Source organism: Musca domestica, unplaced genomic scaffold (assembly GCF_030504385.1).
Source record: "Musca domestica strain aabys unplaced genomic scaffold, Musca_domestica.polishedcontigs.V.1.1 72, whole genome shotgun sequence".
NCBI lineage: Eukaryota > Metazoa > Arthropoda > Insecta > Diptera > Muscidae > Musca > Musca domestica.
In genome coordinates, this window is record NW_026712388.1 from 1,756,795 (window position 1) to 1,783,374 (window position 26,580).

The 26,580-nt window shown below is 37.4% G+C and overlaps 3 protein-coding genes across 4 annotated transcripts in view; 1 reads left to right on the forward strand and 2 right to left on the reverse strand.

Moving 5' to 3' along the window:
• Positions 1–23,178, reverse strand: part of LOC101889686 (E3 ubiquitin-protein ligase TRIM9) — a 500,815-nt gene extending 477,637 nt beyond the window's left edge. For both annotated transcript variants that reach the window (XM_059130289.1, XM_059130288.1), the window contains exon 1: positions 22,922–23,178. The gene's annotated coding sequence lies outside the window, so the exon portion shown is untranslated. The remainder of the gene's footprint in view (positions 1–22,921) is intronic.
• Positions 14,699–19,176, reverse strand: LOC131806319 (uncharacterized). Its single transcript, XM_059130290.1, has 2 exons — positions 18,025–19,176; positions 14,699–14,784 (listed from the first exon to the last, which is right to left on the reverse strand). Exons 1-2 carry the CDS (start codon positions 18,521–18,523, stop codon positions 14,780–14,782), a joined length of 504 nt encoding a protein of 167 aa, XP_058986273.1. The 5' UTR covers positions 18,524–19,176; the 3' UTR covers positions 14,699–14,779.
• A 201-nt stretch (positions 23,179–23,379) lies between the features above and the next one.
• Positions 23,380–25,685, forward strand: LOC101896228 (leucine-rich repeat protein 1). The gene is made up of 2 exons (XM_005184196.4): positions 23,380–24,108; positions 24,750–25,685. Exons 1-2 carry the CDS (start codon positions 23,536–23,538, stop codon positions 25,458–25,460), a joined length of 1,284 nt encoding a protein of 427 aa, XP_005184253.1. The 5' UTR covers positions 23,380–23,535; the 3' UTR covers positions 25,461–25,685.
• Positions 25,686–26,580: the final 895 nt, after the last annotated feature.

A 26,580-nucleotide genomic window follows, 5' to 3' on the forward strand; every position in this document is an offset into this window, starting at 1 on the left:
CGGATTTCGATCAAGTCGCTTCTTTACTCTTCGAATCATTTCTGCTGATGTTGCTGTTTTCTTCTGTCCACTTCCTTGACGTCGGGCTACGCTACCAATATCACGGTAACGAGCAATGGTACGAGTCACAAAAGATTTATTCACATTTAAATGCTGGAGTGTTCTAACGATAGCCATTTGTGGTTTTCCAGCCAAATATAAAGAAATCACAGTATCAAGCTTGAATTCCATCACGAATAACTTTTTTTCTGGAAAATTCTCATCAAAATGCTTTTGTACGCTTATAAACAATATAATGAGCTGTCACTGGAATAATTTTAACAGTTGTCGGACGAGTGGCCTAGAAATGACAGCAGTCTGAAGTTGGTTGCAGTTTTTTCATCTCACCTTGTATGGCGGAAATATAGAATTCAACTGCCAATTATCTCCCTTTTTATGAGCATCATTTTATTGAGTAGGGATTTTTAGGGCATGAATACATTTAGGAGAACTTTTTAAAATAGAATACCTTGTATGTTTTTGGTGAGAATTTATAGTACAGGATTCATGACTTATTTCCTTAGGACCTATGTGCGTTTAGGGCTATATTTGCGTCCTCTTTGGTTCCTTGCTTTACTTTTAAATCCTATCCATACAAACCAGTTTAGAAATACTTTAAATTTAAAATCATAGGAACATTTTGGGCTTGTTAATTATTTAGTTTATGTTGAACTTTGGAAATAGGGAACAGGCTTCTCCTTTCTCCTAGGTAGTCCAATATAACTTCTAAGCCCAAAAAGTCAAAAGTCAATTGCTGTTCCCATTACTGTCACAAACGTCATCCAAAAAGCAAATATGACTTCAAATATCAACCACCACAGCGTCATAAAAACCGATTTGTTCTTCGGTACGAAATAAAAGTAGGATTATGCCGGAGAGACCACCAGCAAATGTGGAATAAAATACGACCACCACCGCACACAACAATAATGTGAACAAAATTTCCTACAAAAATAACAAATTAACTTTAGCAACGGAAAAGGCAAATTTCAACAAAAAAAACAATAGCAAAACAACAAGGACATAAAGGACCTTAAGTGAGGGTTGCGGGAGTTGGCATGGCATGTTGGATGCAAGGCAGTGAGAAATGCATTAGCTAGGCTGTTTTGTTTTTTCTAACATCCCTGTTCTCCGTTGGCTCTCGTCGTGATACACTTCCTCCCTCTCTTTCTCTCTCTCCCTCTCTCTAAGTGCACAAACTGATGGCTTGTAGCCCCAAGGGATACATGCCATTACTTCAACTGTGAACAATCAAATATTACAAGTAAACCTCCCCCGTATTATGTTGTCCTTCCCCCTCGCCAACGGCCAGCCATCAAAATCATGTTTTGTATGCAATTGTTGGGAACGGTCGAATGGGCGGCAATATTAGTTTGATGTTAAGCGAACATTAAAAATTTTGTTAATAACAACAGCAGCAGCGAAAACAACAACACACACACACAAACGGAGTAACAAATCCCAACAACATAAACAATAAAAGTGGCATGGCTAATCGGAAGGACCTTTGGAAGGCTAGCAGGCAGGACGACAGGCAGCCAAGCCACCACAAATAAAGGTCAGGGGGTAATATGCCTATTCATGCAGCTTTTAATCTAAACCCCCTTCTCCTCTTCCTATTCGTCTTTGGCATTTATTTAAAACCTAGATGTCTGTTGCACCCCCTCTCCTCACTCACCCACAACTGGTGGTAAATAAATTTGGCTTTTACGGAATTTATTTCCAATTTGCGTGTATCAACGTCACATTTTATGCGTTCCAAGCCTTAAATGAGAAGAAGAAGGCGTGTGGCCAGACAAGGCGGCAATCCAACAGACATCATAAAAGCGCATTCAGCTCTGAACACCACCACTGACAAGGCTTATCAGTGGCAAAGCCAAACACAGACATTCGTCTAAGGAATTCCTTGGATCTCCTTTCTTCCTTTTCGGAAAAAATGCAATTCGACAAAATGCAAAGTATTTTTCTCTAGCATTCCAAAACGCCGACCCAACCCCAAACATTCAATCATTAATATTCAACCCTCGTTCGTAGGTATTCCGTTACAAATACCAGGGGATATGGTGAGGGTGTTGAAAGCGCAAAGCCTTTGCATTTTCAAAGACGATTTCCTATGCACAAATATTCGAACGTCGTTCAAAGACATTATCAGCCAATTTACCTTGCGTAATTTTATCAAGCTTATCAATTACAGCCAGAAGTCTATACGCTGAATTAAATAAGCATTGGAAACATGATAGCTATTGGCAAGCTACAGTGGCCAAATTAAAGAGACCACCAAACGTAGATTTTTAAAGGGAAATTTCTTTCAAGGAGCATAATACAAATTTACAAATTTTTTTCAAGATCTACAAACATCAAACCGTAGATTTTTAAAATAATTTTTTGAAAAACCAAACGGCCTATAAATTTGGATTTTTTAAAGAATAGTTTTTCAAGGGCCAATAAACGTGGATTTTTAAAGGGTATTTTCCCAGGACCAACAAACCAATAAATTGGGTATTTTCGAGAATATTTTTTCAAGGACCAACAGATCAATAAACGTAGATTTTTTAAAGAATATTTTTTCAAGGAGAAACAGACGAGTAAACTTTGATTTTTAAAGAATGTTTCTTCAAGGACCAATAAACGTAGATTTATTTAAAGAATATCTTCTCAATAAACGTGGATTTTTTAAAGAATATTTTTCAAGGACCAACAGACCAATAATCTTGGATTTTTTAAAGAATATTTTTTCAAGGACTAACAGACCAATAATCTTGGATTTTTTAAAGAATATTTTTTAAGGAACAATAAAATAGGATTTTTAAAGAACATTTTTCAAGGACCAACAGACAAATAATTTTTAAAGGAACAACTGATTTTTTAACAATTTTTTCAAAAGGACTAAACATTCTCAAAAGACCAAACTTGGAATTTTTTTAAAAATATTTTTCAAGGACCAATAAACGTGGAATTTTAAAAAAATATTTTCTCAATATATTTTTTATATATTTTTCTAATTATATTTATAATTACTTATATTTTTAAAGACCAAGAGACCAATAAATCTGGATTTTTTCAAGGAACAGCAAATCAATAAATTAGGATTTTTTTATAGGACCAAACTAGGACTTTTAATTTTTTAACAATATTTGGATCAAACAAGGATTTTTGAACAATTGTTTTTCAGAAGACCAAATTGATTTTTTAACAATTGTTTTTCAAAGGACCAAACGTGGATTTATTAACAATATTTTCAAAGAACTAAACAGAACAGTTTGTTTCTAAAAAAATAGCAACATTTTAGGACATTTTTACAGACATATGTACCATAAAAATTTATTTTAAATAAACCGCGATTTATTATACTTTTTTATAGATTTCATTTTTTGGAGGAGGTTACAATAGTGATGTCTTAAAGTTTACATATTAAGGTCCTCTTCAGCTGTGGTAATAGGTTTTTCCTAAACTTTTTTTTTAACTGTTTTCAAAGACATTTTCCATAGGAGTTCTTCAGCTCTCAAGTTATAAGGATAACAATTGCGGATTAATTTTTTTTTTTATATAAATAATAAAAAATATTCCATGGGGACTCCTCCGTCTTCGTCTAGAGACTTCCGGCATCAGCTGGGCAATGGAGTGAATCCCTTCAGCTGGTCTCTGGAGATTCCATTTTACTTAAAAGACAACCTCAGTTATTATCTTAAATTTATTTGATTATTTTTGCAAGTATAATATTGGATGTTCCATAAAGATTTTTCAAGGACCAACTCGGCTATAATATGTTTTTATAGGGATCACCTCAGTCAAATGATTTTTTTTTTAAATAATGTTTTTCAAGGACCTCCGCAGCTACAATAATATATTTTTTAAATAATTTTTTTTAAGTAATTTTGTCAAGGATCTCAGCTCAGCTATGATCGTGCATTTTTATACTCTCCATCATAGTATGGAGAATATATTAAGTTTGTCATTCCGTGTCTAACACCTCGAAATATACATTTTAGATCCCCGAACGAAATAAAGTAGGTTGATAAAATGTTACTCAAATGTGTCTTTGATCTGCAGGAAAATGAAAACGGGCTTTAGAGGTCCAAGTTTAGGTGCAGCCCCCAATTTTCCTCCTTAACTGTATCTCCTTATATTCGGTATTTTGATTATTTGAAGTTCCTAATAGGTACATCAACCTATGACAGAAAATTCCATATACAGGTCCATGTCTTCGTATGGCCCCCATATAACAGTACCTCACTATATTCGGCATTTTGATGATTTTAGCTACATTATTCCCCGGAATTGTTATGATTTAGACTTTTTAAAAAAACTTTTTTTTAATATTTTTTTTTCATGGACCAACTCCGCTATAATCTTAAATAACTTATACATATTTTTTGCAAGGATAATCATAGATTAACCAAAAATATTTTTTGTAGGCCCAACTCTGATTGTCTTTAATATTTTTATAGTATAATATTTTTATAATTGTGTTTTTTTAATAATTTCTAAAACAATTGTTTTATGGATTGTATGGATGGATGGATATTTGAATTAAGAGTTTTTTGGAAAATATTTTTCAAAAATATATTAAAAGTTATAGAAGTATTTTTTCCAAAAATATTTTTATTGTTGAATTATTATAAATATTTTGTTTCAAATTTGAATCTTTTCATTTTGGACTTGAAAAAAAGTTAAACATATACTTGTCGGTAGTAGTACATTTTTTTGTACTGAGTTGTGCAATTGTTAGGCTAAACGTATGTTGTATATGTTGAAATTATTAAATGAGAAACATAGTTATGAATTTCCTTCTTCATCCAGCTAAGTGAACTCAATTCAAATATTTATAAGACTTAAATCAAAGAGACTCTATAGATGACCTTAAATGAACGTCAATAAACTAACTTGACAGAATCACAGTAGACAGCACAAAAGAATCTAAAATTTCTTCCATAATAAAGTAAAGAACTTAAAATATTGCCAAAAACCTTATTTCCCTTTCAAACATTTTTATAATATAATATAATATAATCCTTGTCTTCGACCAAAACGAACGATGACCACAAACATATTGTTCATGTCTTTATCTCGTATCGTTATCTGAACCATTTTGAACTTTCATAATCATATATTTATCATATAACTGCTAAACGTTTACAACTCCATTATTGGTTGAATGACACTTGGCCGGTCCATTTTTTCTGCTTTTGAGGAAAATGGTCATTTCCATATGATTTTTCTTTTCTTTTTCATCAAACGAATTAATATTCAAAAGAGAATCTGTCAGGGGGGAGGTCGGGCAAAAAGTTAAGAAACTTATTTTGTCAAGTGGTTTCACCTAACATTTTTACATGGGGATTCCTAAATGTCAAAGCAAATAAAGTCAAACACACACACACACATCTACACACACAAAGTTAATATTCAAACAAATATCCTCGAAATGATGAGGATGATAGTGGACGACGTGCTTGTCCCTAGAAAATGACTACGTCGTTTTCTTTTTTCTAAAATGATTTTATTTCTGTTTTTGTTGTTGGCCATTTCAAGAAAAAAAAAACTACATCTGAGATAGTGAAGTCGTTGTCGCTGATGACGACAGGGATGAGTCCATAAATTTCTATATAGCCAGAGTTTATAACAGCCACTTATTACACATTTACCCATATTCAAATGACATTTGGTTTCTCTCTTTTTTTTTGGCTTCCGCAAAAATGTCCTGTATTAGTTTAACAAAAAGCTTGCAATTTGTTGAAGTATGTGTGTGTGCGGGAAGTTTTGAAAAGTACCTCTCATGCAAATTCTTGTAAAAAGGTTATCAGAGGAGTGAAGGGAGGTATGATAAGTCAGGGAAACCAACAAAACAAAATCAAATAAACGATTGTTTTATTCTCCGGCACAAATTTCTAACACACCCCGCCAGAAAAAAATGTAGACGGAATCATTACAGAAAACTAAACTGCCAGGGTTATTACCCAATTCGATAAAGAGAATCGTTCTATTGATGGTCTGGAATGGTTGGCAAATTCGTCGTACGAAATAATGAGCCTTAATCAAATTCATAGGCTGGATTTCATCTCGAACTCGAAGAGATTCAGTTTCATTAGACTTTATTCAGCACGTCTGGAAGAACGCTATTCAGCTCGTCTGTGTACGGGGTGAGATAAAAAAAAACTGCAACAAAGTCGAACGCCATAATTTTTACCTTTTTTTTTAATTTTATTGAATGAGAGCAACAAATGTCGGAAATAGCATCAACTTTTAGAATAAGTTTAGATTTGTTTGAATTGGTCACCTTTGGCACGAATTATGGCCTTCAAACCGCCAACTGTCACACGCTGCCCGAATGTTGCTTTGGCCCACTCCCGACGAAGCGCTTACTTGAGGTGATCGACACTTTGGTATTTTTTAGAGCCAACCTTGCTTACCAAAATACTCCAGACACAATAGTCCAACGGATTGGTATCCGGAGATTTTGGAAATGAAGCGAGGAACCTTATTTTGTAACCATTCTTGGGTAGCGCGTGCTGAGTGCGATGGTGTTGAGTCCTGTTGGAATGTTTGCGTGCCCAAAGCTTTAATACACCCTCCAGAATATTTTCACGCATTTTTTCTGATGCCACGGTCGATTAATACGAGCGGAGAGCGAACATCGGCTGTTATGGCGGCGCAGACCATCATCATGGCCGGTGCTTGAGTTCTGCTGCACATTTTCAGCTGATCTCTTTGGCAAGTAAACACGATCATTTCGTTTGTTTACAAACTGCTGGCCAACGAATGTTTTCTCATCGGATTAAACCAAATTCGGCAGTTCACCACTTTCGGCCAAGCGAAGAAACTCTTTAGCTCTTTTGAGTCTATTTACTTTTTGTTGGGGTGAAAATTCTTGCACTTTTTGGAATTTCATTGGCTTTACGCCGAGCTCATTATTCAATATTTGCCGAATGGAATAATGCGTGGGTTTCGATCAAGTCGCTTCTTTACTTTTTGAACCATTTAAGCTGATGTTGCTGTTTTCTTCCGCCCACTTCCTTGACGTTGGGCTACGCTATCACGGTAACGAGCGATGGTACGAGACACAAAAGATTTATTCACATTTAAATGATGGAGTGCTCTAACGATAGCCACTTGTGGTTTTCCAGCCAAATATAAAGAAATCGCACTATCACGCTTGAATTTCATAACGAATAACTTTTTTCCTGGAAAATTCTCATCAAAATGCTTTTGTACGCTTGTAAACAATATAATGAGCTGTCACTGAAATAATTTTAACAGTTGTCGGACGAGTGGCTTAGAAATGACAGCTGTCTGAAGTTTGTTGCAGTTTTTTTATATCACCCTGTAGACCTCTTCGTCTGTATGGACCTCCTCGTCTATGTGGACCTTCTCGTCAATGTAGTCTACCTCGTCTAAGGCGACTTCCTGGTCTATGTAGGCATCGTGGTCTAAGGAGGCCTCCTCGTCTATGTTGACTTTGTCGTCTATAGCGACTTCTTGGTCGAAGGAGGCTTCCTCGTTTCTGTTGACTTTGTCGTCTATGAAGACTTCCACTTGTATGCAGATTTCCCCGTCTGTTGTAAATCCACAGCCTATGGAGACTCCTCCCTTGTATAGATCCCCTAAAACTTGTCTATATAGACTCCCGGTTTCTGCTCTCATCTATGGAAACTCGAGGTTTCGGCTCTCATCTTTGGAGACTCTCTGGTTCAGCCCTTGAAACCCATGCCTTCAACTCGTCTGTGGAGACAGCTTTTCACTCGCCTCTGAAGACCTTCTCTAACTAGTCTCAGGTTGTCTATGGAGAGACCCCCTGCTCGTCAGCTCGTCTAAGGAGAGACTCCCTGCTCGACAGCTCGTCTATGGAGAGACTCCCTGCTCGTCAACTCGTCTGCGGATATACTCCCTGCTCGTCAACTCGTCTGTGGAGAGAATCCCTGCTCGTCAACTCGTCTGTGGAGAGACTCCCTGCTCGTCAGTTCGTCTATGGAGAGACTCCCTACTCGTCAGCTTGTCTATGGAGAGACTCCCTGCTCGTCAGTTCGTCTATGGAGAGACTCCCTACTCGTCAGCTTGTCTATGGAGAGACTCCCTGCTCGTCAGCTCGTCTATGGAGAGACTCCCTATTCGTCAGCTTGTCTATGGTGAGACTCCCTGTCGTCAGCTTGCCTGTGAAAGGACTCCCTGCGTCAGATCGCCTATGGAGAGACTCCCTGGCGTCAGCTCGTCTTTGGAGAGACTCCCTGCTCGTCAGCTCGTCTGTGGAAAGACTCCCTGCTTCAGCTCGTCTATGGAGAGACTCCCGGATTCAACTCGTCTATGGAAACTCCTGGCTCGTCAGCTCGTCTATGAAGACTACCGGATCCAGCTCGTCCATAGAGACTCCCGGATTCAACTCGTCTATGGAGACTCCTGGCTTCAGCTAGTCTATGGGGACTCCCTCGTTTCGTCTATGTAGAGTCCCGGTTTCATCTCGTCTATGGAAATGTGCTTCTTTTCTGTGGTGAATCTCTGCTTTTAGGACATCTGGGGAGACTCACTGCCTTTATGCTGGTATGTGGAGACTTCTTGGTTTTTAGATCGTCTTGAAATATACACCACATTTTAGCTGGTCTCTTCAGACTCAACGCTTTTAGCTCATCTGCGGACTGCCTACTTTTCAGCTCATCTGTGGAGGCTCCCTGTTTCAAGACATCCATGAAGACTCACCAAAGTCTCTCAGGAGAGACGCACCCCTGCTCGTCTAGGGATAAACCTCCAGCTTAAGCTTGTCTATGCCTCCAGCTCGTCTATGGATACACTCTCCAGATCGTCTGTGGAGACTTCCTCCAACTATTTTTTATTGAATTTTTTCATTTGGTTTCCAAATCGCCCTCGTATTACTTTAAATTCCTTTTAGGTTCCCTAGTAAATAGTCCCCTTACTTACACACATTAACATCTGATATCTATGTATGTTTGTAAGTGTGTATTTTATATTCATTTATTTTGAAGAGGGACACTGTTGAGCATTTTTTGTTATGGATGCGTTGTTGTTGTAGTTGCTTTTGTCGTTTTTATGTCATTTCCTTTATATAAGTTTTCGGTTCGAGGGGGGCCATCAAAATAAAATTTTCATAATCAAGTTTATGATGAATCTACACATATTTGTATAGCTTAGCTGATGGTCGAAGTAGATTACTTTGGATGTGACTACCAGACATGCAAAAAGGACGAAGACCGAGTGTTGTGAATAGAGTGGCAAGCAAATTGGAAATAAGAATAAGAGAAAATATAATCATCATAAAGGAAAGACTAAAATATTTCTATTACACAAAAAATCAAGTTAGGAAATCCAAGTTACAAGACGAAAATATGATTTAGCCAAATATTTTCAATACCTTTTCAAGGACCTCCAATCTTAAATAAATCCAAAATAAATAATCCAAACAGACATATACGTCAACACCCTATTTCAATTCCAAAGTTTAGTAGCCCCTGCAAGTGATTACCACTGTTGAATGGAGGATCCTTTTTCCACTCTATCTTATTTGTTTCCATTCCTGTCTTGCTTTTTTCATTTTCATAAACAAATTTTTTGCAAAACAATTTTTATCTGTGCCGTCGTCGTCGTTGTGCTTGTTGTTCTCCGCTTTTTTATTATTATTTTGTTGCTGTTGTCATATTCTGTCCATTTGAACGACGTATGTTCCTGAAATTTATTTGTTAAGAAAATTGTTCTTCATAGTTTTCCCTCGTTGACTGGTTGCTAGTGGACCGAACCGGTGGTGGGGAGTTTTAGTTTTTTTTTCTTTATTTCCTTCTTTCATTTTCTACAGAAATAAATAATAAACATAAAGAAGATGATATGAAAATGTATTCGGTAGTTTTTTCCTACTTCGGTCGAGTCGGTGCGGACTTTTGTTTTCTTAGTCACATGTGTGTACGAGTGCGTGTTAGTGTGCGTGACAGATATGATAAAAAATGTGAACAATATAAAGGACAATCGTGACAAAAACACAATTTTTGCGTTTTATCTGGATATTCAATGTGAGTTGGCAAAAAAAAAAATAATAACAATATGGAAAAAAGTGGGGTGGGCCGAGCAACAGGACTAATGGCCCAAATCCAATAAACATGGATTTTTTAAAGAATATTTTTTCAAGGACCAATAAACGTGGATTTTTTAAAAGAAAATTGCCAAACACTGTTCTATTAACAGACACAGGCACGGTCGACGAAGGGGTTTTTGTTGTAACAGACAAAACAAACTTACATGGTTATGTTACTTCGTTCAGGTTGAACGAAAGCATAACAAGTGGAGAAAGATGTAAATGTTTATAAGTGCGGTTGTAAGATTTAGAAGATTTTCCAAAAGAATTTTAGTTTTATGTAATTCTTTTGTTCCTCTTCTATTGAGCTTACGATCTCGTCACTTGGGTAAAAAATGTTTTTTGTCATAGAAGTTATTTTTTAAATAACTTCTGGGGAGAATATCCCAGACAAGAAACAAGGGAACTGATGAGGATTGGTGGCTCTTTCCGAAACCTAGTTATTCCCTGCCTTACCCCCTGGTAAACATTACCATCGTTCTCCACTTATAAACAAACGTTGTTTTTATAAAAACAACAATAATGGGATTTTGCCTGACGATTTTGCAACAACAAATACTATGGTATCCCAAACAAGCAAGCCAAACACTGTTCTATTAACAGACACAGGCACGGTCGACGAAGGGGTTTTTGTTGTAACAGACAAAACAAACTTACATGGTTATGTTACTTCGTTCAGGTTGAACGAAAGCATAACAAGTGGAGAAAGATGTAAATGTTTATAAGTGCGGTTGTAAGATTTAGAAGATTTTCCAAAAGAATTTTAGTTTTATGTAATTCTTTTGTTCCTCTTCTATTGAGCTTACGATCTCGTCACTTGGGTAAAAAATGTTTTTTGTCATAGAAGTTATTTTTTAAATAACTTCTGGGGAGAATATCCCAGACAAGAAACAAGGGAACTGATGAGGATTGGTGGCTCTTTCCGAAACCTAGGTATTCCCTGCCTTACCCCCTGGTAAACATTACCATCGTTCTCCACTTATAAACAAACGTTGTTTTTATAAAAACAACAATAATGGGATTTTGCCTGACGATTTTGCAACAACAAATACTATGGTATCCCAAACAAGCAAGCCAAACACTGTTCTATTAACAGACACAGGCACGGTCGACGAAGGGGTTTTTGTTGTAACAGACAAAACAAACTTACATGGTTATGTTACTTCGTTCAGGTTGAACGAAAGCATAACAAGTGGAGAAAGATGTAAATGTTTATAAGTGCGGTTGTAAGATTTAGAAGATTTTCCAAAAGAATTTTAGTTTTATGTAATTCTTTTGTTCCTCTTCTATTGAGCTTACGATCTCGTCACTTGGGTAAAAAAAATGTTTTTTGTCATAGAAGTTATTTTTTAAATAACTTCTGGGGAGAATATCCCAGACAAGAAACAAGGGAACTGATGAGGATTGGTGGCTCTTTCCGAAACCTAGGTATTCCCTGCCTTACCCCCTGGTAAACATTACCATCGTTCTCCACTTATAAACAAACGTTGTTTTTATAAAAACAACAATAATGGGATTTTGCCTGACGATTTTGCAACAACAAATACTATGGTATCCCAAACAAGCAAGCCAAACACTGTTCTGTTTTCAAGGACCAATAAACGTGGATTTTTTAAAGAATATTTTTTCAAAAACCATGAAACGTGGATTTTTTAAAAGAATACTTTTTTCATGGACCAATAAACGTGGATTTTTTAAAGACAATTTTTTCAAGGACCAATAAAACTGGATTTTTTAAAGATTATTTTTTTAAGGGCCAATAAAAGTGGATTTTTTAAAGAATATTTTTTCAGGGACCAATGAACGTGGACTTTTTAAAGAATATTTTTCCAAGGACCAATAAACGTGGATTTTTTAAAGAATATTTTTCCAAGGACCAATAAACGTGGATTTTTTAAAGAATATTTTTTAAAGATCCAATAAACGCGGATTTTTTAAAGACTGTTTTTTAAGAACCATTTAACGTGGATTTTTTAAAGAATATTTTTTAAGAACCAATTAACGTGGATTTTTTAAAGAATATTTTTTAAAGATCCAATAAACGCGGATTTTTTAAAGACTGTTTTTTAAGAACCATTTAACGTGGATTTTTTAAAGAATATTTTTTAAGAACCAATTAACGTGGATTTTTTAAAGAATATTTTTTTAGGGACCAATGAACGTGGATTTTTTAAAGAATATTTTTCCAAGGACCAATAAACGTGGATTTTTTAAAGAATATTTTTTTAAGAACCAATTAACGTGGATTTTTTAAAAAATATTTTTTAAGAACCAATTAACGTGGATTTTTTAAAAAATATTTTTTAAGAACCAATTAACGTGGATTTTTTAAAAAATATTTTTTAAGAACCAATTAATGTGGATTTTTTAAAAAATATTTTTTAAGAACCAATTAACGTGGATTTTTTAAAAAATATTTTTTAAGAACCAATTAACGTGGATTTTTTAAAGAATATTTTTTAAGAACCAATTAACGTGGATTTTTTAAAGAATATTTTTTTAAGAACCAATTAAAGTGGATTTTTTAAAGAATATTTTTTAAGAACCAATTAACGTGGATTTTTTAAAGAATATTTTTTTAAGAACCAATTGGCATCACAAAATTGGTCATCATGTCGCAATAACGCTCCTGATTGATGGTAACAGCATGGTAATTTTCATTTTGGAAGAAAAACGGCCCAATGACCCTTTTCGCACTAACGCCGCACCAAACTTTGACTTTTTCGTCATGAAGAGGCACTTCTTGAATCTCCTGAGGATTTTCAGTGGCGTAAAAACGGCAATTTTGCTTATTTACGGTCCCTTAGAAGGCGCACTTCTCACATTTTTTAATGTTTTAAAAGCTTCTGTTGAATGTAAATTTCAACTATTTCAGAGCGCTCGCGTTGCGTGTATTGGTTCATGGTAAAAATCTGCTTGGACTGACGCTTCAAACGCGGTATGTCATTAAGCGATGTGACATCTTTGTCAAAAGTTATGGCGTTGCCAGATGGATCCGTCGAATATGGGCAACCCTGTACGAATTTTTAAACAATTCCATTGATAAATGTAGTTAAAATCATCAAAATACCGAATACAGGGAGGTATTGTTATACTGGGGAAATACGATCTTGTGAACCTATATGGATAATACTCTTCCAGGGGGGAAAGTACTCAGAAGGAACTCTTTTTGTGTATTTTTAGACAGTTTGATATATAAATCCGAATATCTGCGGGTACCGTTATATGGGGGCTATATTATATCGTGGACTGATATAGCCCATCTTCGAACTTGACTTGCCTGCAGAAAAAAGGCTGATCTGTGGAAATTTTAACTTCCTATCTTTATTCGATTTGACTCTAGCGCGATTACAACAGACGACCAGATGACCCTGATCAGGAATATATATACATTGTTATGTCTAAAGTTATTATTTCTATGAGTTACAAACGGAATGACCCTCCATGGTGGAAAGTATAAAAATGGATAATATTTTTCAAAAGAATATAGTTTAAAATGTTCAAGGATTGTCAGAGCCATTCTCTTTTTAGCATATTTTTCCAGAAATAAAATCCCAGGATTCATGAATCCTGAATATCACACAACACCCCAATATACAATGAAACATCTCATTAATAACATCCATAGTTACGTTTATGTGGTCATATCTGTAGTTCTTTTTTTTCATCTCACTGACAACAATACGTCTGTATATGTAGAAGTCCTTTTTTGCCACTGTATGTGTGAGTGTGTGGTAGTACATTTAACTCGTACATCGGGATGTGTTTCTGACATATTTCCGCAAAAAGTCATAAATGTGGTCAAAAGACACACAGTAGAAAACCGGAAGTGACAAATATTCTGACATTATGAACTACTAAAAAGAAAAACATAAAGAGTTCACTCTGACCTTTTCTAGGGACAAATTTATGCATTAATGCTTGCAACAAAACTACATTAAAATATAATTTAAAAAAATTAAAGTTTAATTTTGACTGAAAAAAGTGACAGAACGTTTAATTATACAGAAATCATACAGACTCGAAAATTTTGGTGAAAGACCGAATTATTTATAAGGCACCTATCCCGGATGAAAAATATAGCTAATAGAAGAAAATAACATTCATTATAGACTGGACGCGAACAATTATTAAAAAATATTTAAATTTAGTAAATTCATACTAAAATTCCAAAATGTAAAACAAGTAAAAAACATTAAGTTCGGCCGGACCTAACTTTTAATACCCTCCACCATTGGATAAAGAAAACAATTTTTTTTTTTTTTAAGTATCTGAATTCAAACGTGTTCCGCTTTAAACTACAAATACCAGTAAAGCCGTTTGAATAACCGTTGAACGTTTTTCAAAAACCATAAAGTGGGTGAATCCGTTATATGGGGACCATACCAAAACGGGAACCTATATGGGCAATTTTATACTTCAAGGATTGTCATCTACCAAATCTTCTTGAATATCACATTTGAAACAATTTCGTGTTTAAATTTGGATTATCAAAATACCGAATATCGGGAGGTATCGTTATATGGGGACAATACAAAAAAGTAGACGTACATATACAATGTTTCGCTACCGGAGCTAGAATCCAATATGACCTAGGTTAGGTTAGGTTAGGTTAAAGGACGCGCAGCTGCATTTAGCAACTGCTCCACTCGGAGACCTATAGGTCCATTGTGTTCATCCTAGGAAAGAGTTAGAGCGAAAGATAGAGAAAGTATAAGAATTGACAGTAGGAAATAGATAGTACGTAGTCTACGGCTGAGTTTGCCGTGTCGTCTTTAGCCACTTGAACCTTCTGGCTAATTGAAGGATCACTGCAGGGTCCGTGGTAGAAAAAGAGGACAAATCACGTGACACTAGTTCTCCCACTAGTTTATGTCTCACGTTAATGAGCGCTGGGCAGTGGCAGAGCAAGTGTTCGATTGTCTCAATTTCTTCTTCATCTTGACAGATCCTGCAGTAATCAATATCATCGCTGTCCCATTTTGAGGTCATAGCCCTCACCTTACAGTGACCTGTGATGATGCCCACCACAAGTTTTAAATCTGGTTTAGACAATGACATCAGCGATCTTGTTCTCTTCTCTGAGAGCACAGGCCAGATTCTTTTGGAGATGGTACATCCCGTTTCATCCAGCCATTTTTGTTGTGTCTTTTCCTGGTAGTGTTTGCGAACGATCTGTAGGAAGTGGCACAGTGGTGGTTTGACCGAATTATCTATTTCTATTGTAGTTGATTCGGATCCTAGCCTGGCCAATTCATCTGCAGTTTCGTTACCTGTGATATTGTAATGGCCGGGAACCCAACAAAGCTTGATTGACAACCTAGAGTGTTCCAAGGCTTCCCTGCAGCTTAAAACAGCCCTAGACTTGATAGTAAAGGAATTTAGTGCTTTCAGTGCCGCCTGACTATCGACATATATAGTCACCGGACTTCCGACCTCTATGTTCCTCGTGACTAGCAGGTCTATGGCCTTTTTGACCGCCAGGATTTCTGCCTGAAAAACGCTACAATTGTTTCTGAGCTTGTAGGATTCACGGATATTAAGGGTGTCACAGAAGACACCTGCTCCCGTACCGCATTCCATCTTTGAGCCGTCGGTATATACAGATATGCCGCGGAAAGGTGGGCTGTTTTGGGACCAGGCTTCTCTTTCAGGTATGTGTATATCAGGTGGGCAGAAGCTTAATCGTGGTGAAATATAATCACTTGCATAGGCTATCTCTCCCACAGTCCTTACACGCCTTAGAATCGTAGAGTGACCAAATGGTTGACTACGCCATTCACCTAGTTCCCTGAGCCGAAGAGCACACCTGAATGCCAGTTCCTCTACATGTATGGCCAGCGGGCTTAAACCCAGTAGAGTATCTAGCGCAGCTTGAGGCGTGCTCCTAAAGGCACCCGTTATTAGTAAGGATGCGGCTCTTTGGACTTTGTTAATGTTGCGTGAGTAAGTTGGCTTCTTTAGAGAATGCCACCATACTAGAGATCCATAGGTTAGAATGGGGCGAACGATTGACTCATACAACCATTTAATGATGTATGGTTTGAGGCCCCAGCTTTTACCTATGGAGTTCTTGCAAGAATAGAGTGCGATAAAACCTCTTTTGGCTCGTTCCTCAATATTCCTCTTCCAACTTAATTGTCGGTCAAGGATTGTACCAAGGTATTTGGCCTCTGGTGAGAGGTTTAGAGTGACTCCATCTAGTCTTGGTAGTGTAAATAACGGATATTTACGCTTCTTAGTGAAAAGTACGAGCTCTGTTTTTGCTGGGTTCACGCCTAGCCCGTTTTGACGTGCCCACCGTGATAGAGTGACTAGAGCTCCTTGCATTAGGTCCGAGATTGTTTGCGGGAATTTCCCGGCAATTAGTAGGACGACATCATCAGCGTATGCGACTACTTTCGTCCCCGTTACCTCTAGATCTATAAGTATGTTGTTAATAACCAAAAGCCAGAGTAACGGTGATAGGACGCCCCCTTGTGGCGTGCCCCTAGTGACCGATTTCCTGACAGATGTTTCCCCAATGCTCGAGTTGATGATTCTGCTGCTAAGCATGTTATCAACCCAGTCTATGAGGAGTTGTGGCAAATTAAGTTTTGATAGTGACTCATGAATGGATTCCAACGTGACGTTGTTGAAAGCTCCCTCAATGTCGAGGAAGGCAGCCAATGTGAATAAGGAGCCATTCATGTTCTTCTCTATATACCCTACGACATCATGTTGCGCTGTCTCAACAGATTTGCCTTTCATATAGGCATGTTGAGCAGTGCTGATGGCGGTTTGGGGTATTAGAGATCTGATCTCTATGTCTATCAGCCTTTCCAAGGTTTTCAATAGGAAGGATGAGAGACTTATCGGTCTATAGTCCTTGGGAAGTGAGTGACTCGGTTTCCCCGCCTTGGGGATGTAAGTGACTGTGACTTCCCTCCATGATTCTGGGATGTAGGATAGACGCAGACAAGCTTTAAAAATCTCACTCAGTACTGGTGATATTACCGCTGAGACATTTTGGAGCATAGCAGGAATAACACCATCTGGTCCTGGAGATTTGAAAGGTTTGAATGTATCTATGGCCCACTTGATTTTGGGTAAACTTACTATTCTGTCAGCCAAGTCTTGGTCCCTAGTTGTATGATCATGATGTACTTGATCGGTTTGCCGATTGCTTGTCGCGTCAATACAGCCGGGGAAGTGCGTGTTGGCTAGCAGGTTAAGAGTCTCTAGTCCAGAGTCAGTCCATGTGCCGTCAGTCCGTTTTATACTTCCGATGGATTTAGGGTCCTTCGAAAGGACTTTACGAAATCTGGAGGCTTCGTTGACACTTTCAATCGACTCAGTAAAGCATACCCAAGATGAGCGCTTGGCCTTCTTGATCTCACTGTTGTACTTGTTGAAGGATGCTTTGTAGGCATCCCAGTCCGTACTATGTTTGGTCTTGTTGGCCCTATTGTACAGTCGTCTACTATCCCTCCTTAAATTGGCTAAATGTTTTGACCACCAAACAGGTTGACATTTCTTTCCCGGATGGGTTAGTGGACAGACTTTTTCATAACACCCAATTAAGGCACTAGTTATCGCATTTACGGAGTTGTCTATATCGAGGGTTGAGGTTAAGACCATGTTGTCGAAACGGTGAAGCCAGGGTATAGCCAGCTCCGTAAATTTGTCCCAATTTGCCTTTCTTGGGTTTCTATGAGGTTTTTGATGAATACCCTCCACCAGTATTTTGAAATTTATCTTTCGATGGTCTGAGAATGAACATTCGAGAGAAACTTTCCAATCTAGTATGAGAGATTCATCCATGTTAGTAAGGGTGAGATCAATGACCTCAGCCCTGTCTTTGACTAGAAATGTTGCATCGTTGCCCCTATTACATATTTTAAGGTTATATTTCAAAATAAAATCAAAAATCGACTCACCTCTGACGTTAGTATTCGTACTGCCCCATTGGAAGTGGTGTGCGTTGGCATCACAACCTATAATTATGTGCCCGTTGTTGACCAGATCGTCGAGCAGCTCCTCTACCTCGTGGCCGGGTGGGTCAGGTCGCTCATACGGTAGGTAGAGAGAAATGAAAAAGAGAACCCTCCCGGATTTGCATTCCATTCTCGCTACCGTGACGTCTCCTCCACTGTAGTTGCTAAGGAAGATAAGATTTAAACTCTTTTTGGCAACAATACACGTCCTTACCTTATCACCATTGGAGACCGCGTAAGTGACATACTGCCCACTCCCTAACCCAGTTACCCTATTATTGTATGTATAGGGTTCCTGGATTAGGGCTATGTCAACTTCAGATCTCGTGAGGGATAGGAGGAGTTCAGCAGCAGCTGCTTTGCAGTGATGCAGATTAATCTGCATGATATTGAGTAGCTGCTGCTTCCTTCCTCCTAATGCGTTAGCCGGAAGCGGATCCATCCGGCGCCGAAGTGCAATTTTCCCCCACGAGCTTGAAGATACTCCTGGCCATCCTTATCCATGGATACCTTGATGACCAGGCCCCCTCCCTCAGTGGTAGAACTGACAAGACGCCAGCTGTCTGTTTTGAGGTTGGGGTTTTGCTTGCCTAGTATTGTCAGGATGCGTGCCGGATCCACAGATGGTGGTGGCACCCATGCTGTCAATACTCTACGGCAGGGGATGTCCTTTAAGGATACAGCCGCCAGATCGCATCCTTGCCATAGGTCACGGAAGCCGGATACTGCGGTGACTAGGTAATCCTTAGATTCCTGGTTTTCGCAGCACATGACTTTCGCGCCTCTGTAAAGGGTGGCGCTGCCAAACTGCATCCTTCGTGGGTCACCCTCTCCCGTAAAGACAAGCTCCCTCAGTCGATCTTCGAATAGCAGCCATCGACTATCGCTGATTTTACCTTCCGGTTCAGCCCTGTCGATGATTGCTACTCGTAGATTGTCCGGGTAGATCGTCTGGGAGTACTTCCTCTTTCGTCCTGCTTGGCCTGCCGTTTGTGACTTGACCTCTCCTTTGTGGGCCTTATCAGGCTTGGAGCTTGAAGGGCCTGTTGGGGGTGGTTTGGTCACAAGCGACTTGCTGACAGACGAAGTGGAAGTTGTAGGTATGACCTACAAATACACATTTTTAGACAAATCCGTGGAAAAGTGTTGTAAAAATCATCAAGATACCGAATATTGGCAGGTACCGTAATATGGCGGCTATACCAAATATTGGACCGATATGTCTCATTTTTAATACCAAACATCCTAGACACAATACAAATTATTCTGCCAAAATGTGATATGTATCTGTATAACAACAGTGCCTCAAATCGTGCACACACTCCTTTAGACCTACTAAGTTCATGTGAGGGGACATCAAACTAAAAGAAAAATATTCTCTTTTCCATTAATAGTTAAGTAACATCCCCCCAAAAATGGATACTAAAATAGTGGTTTCGTTTAACCTGAACCCATTTCTAAACACAAACTTATGGTCCACTGGCATATTGACATTAAATAAATCTGGTAAAAAGTAACAAAACAAACATACTCCATATGCAAAAAGCTATTTACCCACATTTGCCCAGGCTAACCATGTCTTACCCACATCCACTAGCAAGCCAAGTAAATATTATTATAACAACAATAACAATAATCCCACATACTTCCCTCCACATACACACACACATCTAACGATAGCAAAAAGTAACCCCTCTTTATTGTAAGGATATTGGTAAAGAGCTTAAAGGGTTCAAAAACGAACTTGACAATTCATTCATATCTTGATGTTTTTTTCTACACTTTTTTCGAACCCCTACCAACTTTGGCTGTCAATGTCATTGCTATGGGTAATAGCAAAATAAAAAACAAAAAATATCTGAATCAGACAGATGGAAAAATGGGGATACAAACAAAATATAAACATTTAAAATATTTACTTTGAGTATCAGTTGTTGTTCCACCAATATTTGTTCATTTGTATTTAAAACTAAAAAGATTTTGTGGGTCAAAATCAACGACCATCTAAAAAGCACACATTTTAACTTAAATAAGGGGGACTGATTTTTGAAAAAAAGCTATTAAAAGTTTAACATACATTTATTTGTTGGTAAAGTAATTTTGTTATTTAAAAAACCCAAAATCTGTTTAAGGCAAAGTATTGCGCATATCAAAAGCAAATCTCGAAATGAAATTTAAAAAACCAAATCAGTTTATTTAATAAAAACAAGTAAAATAGTATCAATCGTTTTTCCCACACCCCCAGCCTTGAGTTATGATTATTCAAACTGTTGACCCATTATGCGGGAGATTCCGAAGCAGTTGACCAATTCGTATCTGACCTAAGACTGATATAAATATTCCAACGTGGCAGATTTAGACTATATCAACTACTTCCTATACTTTATATGAGATATGCGAAAAGATTTGGAAAATGTGGAAATATGCGTGAGATGCCTGGGACCGAAGTATTCCATTTTCATACTTTCGATGTGATATGAATATATAATTTTAATAATTCCATATCACATTTTTGGTTAAGAGAAATATCTAGATCGAATTGCCAACTTGTTTCACAAGATATTGACACATATAAGTATTGGAAATTGTGACCCCTTGTGGTACCAGAAGGGGTTCGCAGATATATATCATCTTCACAACAGATCTTGTGTTAGCTAAAATGTTTGTATTTGCGAAATTTGAAGAGAGTTGAATGCTTATTTCGCTTGGACCGTTTTGGTTATTCAAAACATTGACCCTTTATGGGAGAGGTACCAGAAGGAACGGTCCGATCTCTACAATACCATGGAAATATTGAGATGTGCCAAGTCTGAATGGAATGGGACGTTAATTTCGTGTTTTATAAGCTGCATGAATATTCAAAATTTTGACCCATAGTGGGGGAAGTGCCAGAAGGGGTGCACCGATATATTCAATCTTCACACCTGAACTTGGGTTAATAAAAATATTGTGATGTGTGTAATTTGACGTGAACCGGAAAGCTATTGGTTTTGGTTTTTTTTAAAACTCTAAACCTTTATGGGGGAGGTACCAGAAGGTATGGTATGGAATCTCTACCATCTTTATGACATATCTTGTATTGAGAAAAATTTGAAACAGGCCAAGTCTGAATGGAATCGGATGTTAATTTCGTGTTTTATGGGCTTCATGGATATTTAAAATTTTGACCCTTTGTGGAGGAGGTACCAGAAGGAGTGGACCGATATATTCCATCTTCACACCAGACCTTCGGTTAATAAAAATATTGCGATGTGAGTAATTTTAAGAGAACCAGAAGATTATTTCGGATTTTATAATCGTTTTGGTTACTCAAAACTTTGACCCTTTGTGGGAGAGGTACCAGAAAGAGTGGTCCGATATATTCCATCTTTACACTAGACTTTGGATTAATAAAAATATTGTGATGTGTGTAAATTGAAGACAATCGGACACTTACATCACATTTTATATGAGTTAAAATTATTCAAAATGTTTACCCATATTGTCAATTTTCGCACATGACCTAGGACTGGTGCAAAGTTGGAGCATAATCGGATTATTATTTCTCGTTCTGTGCAGTAAATTATTTTCTTCGAAAATGTTGATATTTTGTGGGTGAGGTACCAGAAGGAGTGGGCCGATATTGCTCGTCACCGAACTCGATCTAAGTTTGAGAATAATATTACGATGTACCAAGTTTAGATCAAATCGGATACTGCCTTCGAGAGTTATCGTGTTATCCACACAAACAGGCAGACGGATGGACTTCGATAGATCGAATCCAAATGTCCTGAAACAGATTCGGTTCAAAGAGACCTAGGGTCTGAAACCGTTATTATTATGAGGCACGTTTTAGCCTATCAAACGATATACACCCTCTGTAGCCCTATGGCTGAGGATATAAAAAGAAGTTGAAGTTGACAACATTGGTATCTATCATTATTTCATCGCTAACTTACCGCAAATTTTCTGTAATTACTGAAATTATAACCATTTTAATGTTACTGACCTTTATCGGCTACTCAAAAATGGGTTAGAGAATTCCACTGAAGGTCTTTTGCTTCACCATGTCCCTATTATCGAATTCAAACCCTAGATGCAGATAATGTTCTGATTTTCATGTTGTAGAAAAAAGACTCATGAAACATTCCAATTGCCGATCATCGGCAGCCCCATACTACCACAACACATACATTAGGCAAAGGCCCAAACACGGCAGATCGTGTCGCAAAACAGTGTTCGTAGTACTTGATATAAGAAAGGTACATATGGTATTTTTCCTTCCTACCTGGATAGTAAATGTTATGCCGGAAGTGGAACTTCGATATAAACACAGACAGTTTTTGCATTTCAATTCTTGTCTCATTTAAATTCCTCAATGCGAGGAAACAACTATTTAACGTGGTCTGCGAAAGTGCCTGCATGGCCGAATGCTTTTGTTACAGCACATATTCGACTGAAGGTTTTACCAGCTGTCATGACCACACCAAATTTTTAAAACAACGATCGGAACACACCTTAACGATCCCAGTTCAGTAATTTTAGAGGACTATTCATTTCTTGACAGCGTGAAAGAGGTACTAGAGCAAATCCTTGAACAGGAAAATCGTCGAATTCACATATGTATATTGCATATATTTGTTGAAATTGGAAGATAGAATCAAAACACACAAGCTTCAACTCTATTTCAACTGCTGGAAAGAATCTCTGTTTCAGAACTATATCAATATCATACGCATTTCATCAGTTGCCTTCATTTCTATATAAACCTTTATAGATAAGCACAAATTCGTAGACACTTTCTTGGTTAAAAGCTACTAACAAAAAAATTCTGGTCAAAGAAAAGTCTACATCGACTTACCTGGATAATTTTCAACTTTCCTCGGCTATATAACAACACACTACGATTAAAACGCGCACTACACTCACAATTTCATCATGTTACACCATTATTTTTTACAATTTCACAATTTATTCTCTATTTTTCATAATTCACTTTAATTTCCTGGCAAACACGACAATTTTCACATTTCAACTGAGCAAAATTGTGCAAAATCAAACAAAATAACTGTTATTTGACAGTTTGAAAAGTGTAGCAACGTACAGTTTAAAGGGCATTGTAAATAAATTTTGGTAATTTTTCGATTTCGACATCCCTAATCCAGCGCCAAACATGTCCAATCGTTACTTTTGTTTTGATTCCCAATTTTTATTGACCACTTTGCTCATCTATCCACATCACTTGTTTACGGCGTCATTTTTGCAAAGAGGCTTTGCAATTCGTGCAAAAAAACATTGCAAACATTGCCCTCCTTTTTGAAACATCAAAACAAAGCTATTGTTTAAGAAATAAATTAAATATAAATAGTAAAGGCAATATAAAAACTTCCTTATTATAAATACTCACCTGTGTGAACAACTAAATGACAATAACGATTCCAACAAAGGACAAGGCAACAACGGACACTGAACGCTATGAAGATTCTCTGCGAGACCCAAGTGCAGAATCGTCTGACCCAGGCAAACAAGACGCCTCGCATGGTGAAAGCCACTCTGGCCGTGGGATTTCACACCACAGCCAAGGATCAAAATGGAGAATGTAATAAAGATTTGGAAATAATACTATTCACACCACAAGATAAAAATGGTACCCGCTACAAAGTGAAGAATAACATTGAGAAAATGTTCACAAAGTTCTTGAAAGATGGAAAGGCCACAATTAGCTTTAAACAACCTGCTGAAAATCTAATGATAAAATGTGATCCCATACAATTGAAGGGATTTCTACAGACCCTTAAGCTGGGCCTGGATGGTAAGGATTCGATAAATTTGCGAATGAATATTGCCTCGGCAACGGCAATTCCACAAAAATCACAGCCACAAACAAAAATGAATATCACAAATCGTGGAGATTATCCAACAAAGGGCTTTCCAAGGACTCTGAAGTCGTTGACCATAACCGGCATCAAATTGTGCAAGGTCACCTATGATATGTGTTCGCTGCGGAATTTGACAACGTTGAATTTGAGCTTTAATACCATTGAGAAGGTAAGAGGGGAACATTTTATACAATTAAACTTATTCGTTATGATTTCCAGTATGATTGGGAGCAAAATTATTTGAAAGAAAAAATCAGCAGTGGATCGGGCTAATTGCTTTCCATTATTATTCCCGCGATCATGAGAGTAAGAACTCTAATTTCCTTATTTGAAATGGACGGTGGAGGCATAGTTCTGCACCCTAAGAATAATGGTCGGATCAACTTTATCCCTCTACATCTTTATGAACTGCTTAATTTGAATTTCTCCGTATAATGTCAGAATGATGTCCTAACGCCCCGATTTGCCAGGGTATTAGAAGCGAATTTGTGGATTTTGTGGAAAAGGATCTGAGTTTTTGTCTACAAAAAAAAAAAAAAAAAACGGTGGATATCCTACATGCTATACCTTCCTATGTCATTTAATTTCCAAGTGTATTTTTTGGGATTTACGTTTTGCGTTTAAAGAGTTGGCAATAATAGCCAAATTTGATCTTCCACTATGTCCTTTTAGAAATGATAATGTTGCAATGTTTAGAAACCCGGTCGGGAAATCAACCCATATAATAGCTCTGCCCAATCGACTCTTTATTTTCTATGTCGAACTAATTTTAATTTAAACTAAAAAATTTCCTTCTTTTCCATTTTTCAGATACCAAATGAACTGGGACGCCTTGCGCTCGTTGAGCTGAATTTGAGTAACAACAATTTGGGCGATAAAAATGATTGGCAATGGTTAAAGGGTAAAACCATACAGAGCTCCCTAAAAGATCTAGACATGTCTGCTAACAAATTGGAACACTTCCCACCACCACTGATTAAATATGAAAAACTAGTCACCTTAAAACTCAACAATAATCAACTGACCCGTTTACCACAAGCCATACGACGTATGCGAGGTTTGCGATTTGTCCACTTGTCCATAAATAAATTGGAATCATTACCGGCGGCATTTAATAACATTCCCCTGGAAATGTTAGATGTTTGGGGTAATAATTTCCAACAGCTAAAAGAATACGATTTGGATACCAAATCTTCAACGTCTTCGTCTTCATCCGTCTCTGGTGTACAAAATTTATTCACTTGCTCACCATTATGGCTACAAGCCGCCCGAGTGGTTTGCCAACATAAATTGCCTTATTCATCTGCCACATTACCTTGGGTATTGGTCGATATCCTATCGGAAGCGCCAAAATGTGCCTGTGGCAAACTTTGTTATGGTGATACCGTTCTGGAGCGGGCAGCCATGGCCACATTTGAAAATGTCAAGAATTTAGTATTTAGTCGAGATCGTCTAATATATGCTGATATTGTTTTATGTGGTTCCCAGTGTGCTGGCCGTAAGCAGATATTGGCAACATAGTGTTGGCCTTTGGCGTTCGTGGGCCATGCATTAGACTTTTTAAGAATTTGATCATAATCTGCATTGTTTCACATAGTTTAAGTTCTCCTCATTATCACCCTTGTCATTAGCGTTATTATTACTAATATATTATTTTTTTTTTGTTTCGTTGTCCCATTGTGTTTTCTTCCCGTAGGATACTGGATATTCCCAAATAACATTTTTTATAAGAAAAGAAATGAATAAATAAATGCAAGAGATAAACATGGTGTGATTTTTAAATGAAAAGTTAAGGAGGGACAGAGGTGTACAAGGACATATAACTCTTCTATGGACATATAACTCTTCTATGAGAATATCTACAGATCTTCTATGAGAAGATCTACAGATCTTCTATGAGAAGATCTACAGATCTTCTATGAGAAGATCTACAGATCTTCTATGAGAAGATCTACAGATCTTCTATGAGAAGATCTACAGACCTTCTGTGAGAAGATCTACAGATCTTCTGTGAGAAGATCTACAGATCTTCTGTGAGAAGATCTACAGATCTTCTGTGAGAAGATCTACAGATCGTCTATGAGAAGATCTACAGATCTCCTATTAGAAGATCTACAGATCTCCTATTAGAAGATCTACAGATCGTCTATGAGAAGATCTACAGATCGTCTATGAGAAGATCTACAGATCTTCTATGAGAAGATCTACAGATCTTCTATGAGAAGATCTACAGATCTTCTATGAGAAGATCTACTGATCTTCTATGAGAAGATCTACAGATCTTCTATGAAAAGATCTACAGATCTTCTATGAGAAGATCTACAGATCTTCTATGAGAAGATCTTCAGATATTCTATGAGAAGATCTAAGGATCTTGTAAGAGAAGACCTACAGGTCTTCTATGAAAAGACCTACAGATCTTCTACGAGAATACCTACGGGTCTTCTCTGAGAAGATCTACAGATCTTCTATGAGAAGATCTACAGATCTTCTATGAGAATATCTACAGATCTTCTATGAGAATATCTACAGATCTTCTATGAGAATATTTACAGATCTTATGTGAGAAGATCTACAGATCTTAATGAAAAGATCTACAGAATTTATATGAGAAGATCTACAGACCTCCAGGTATTTTATG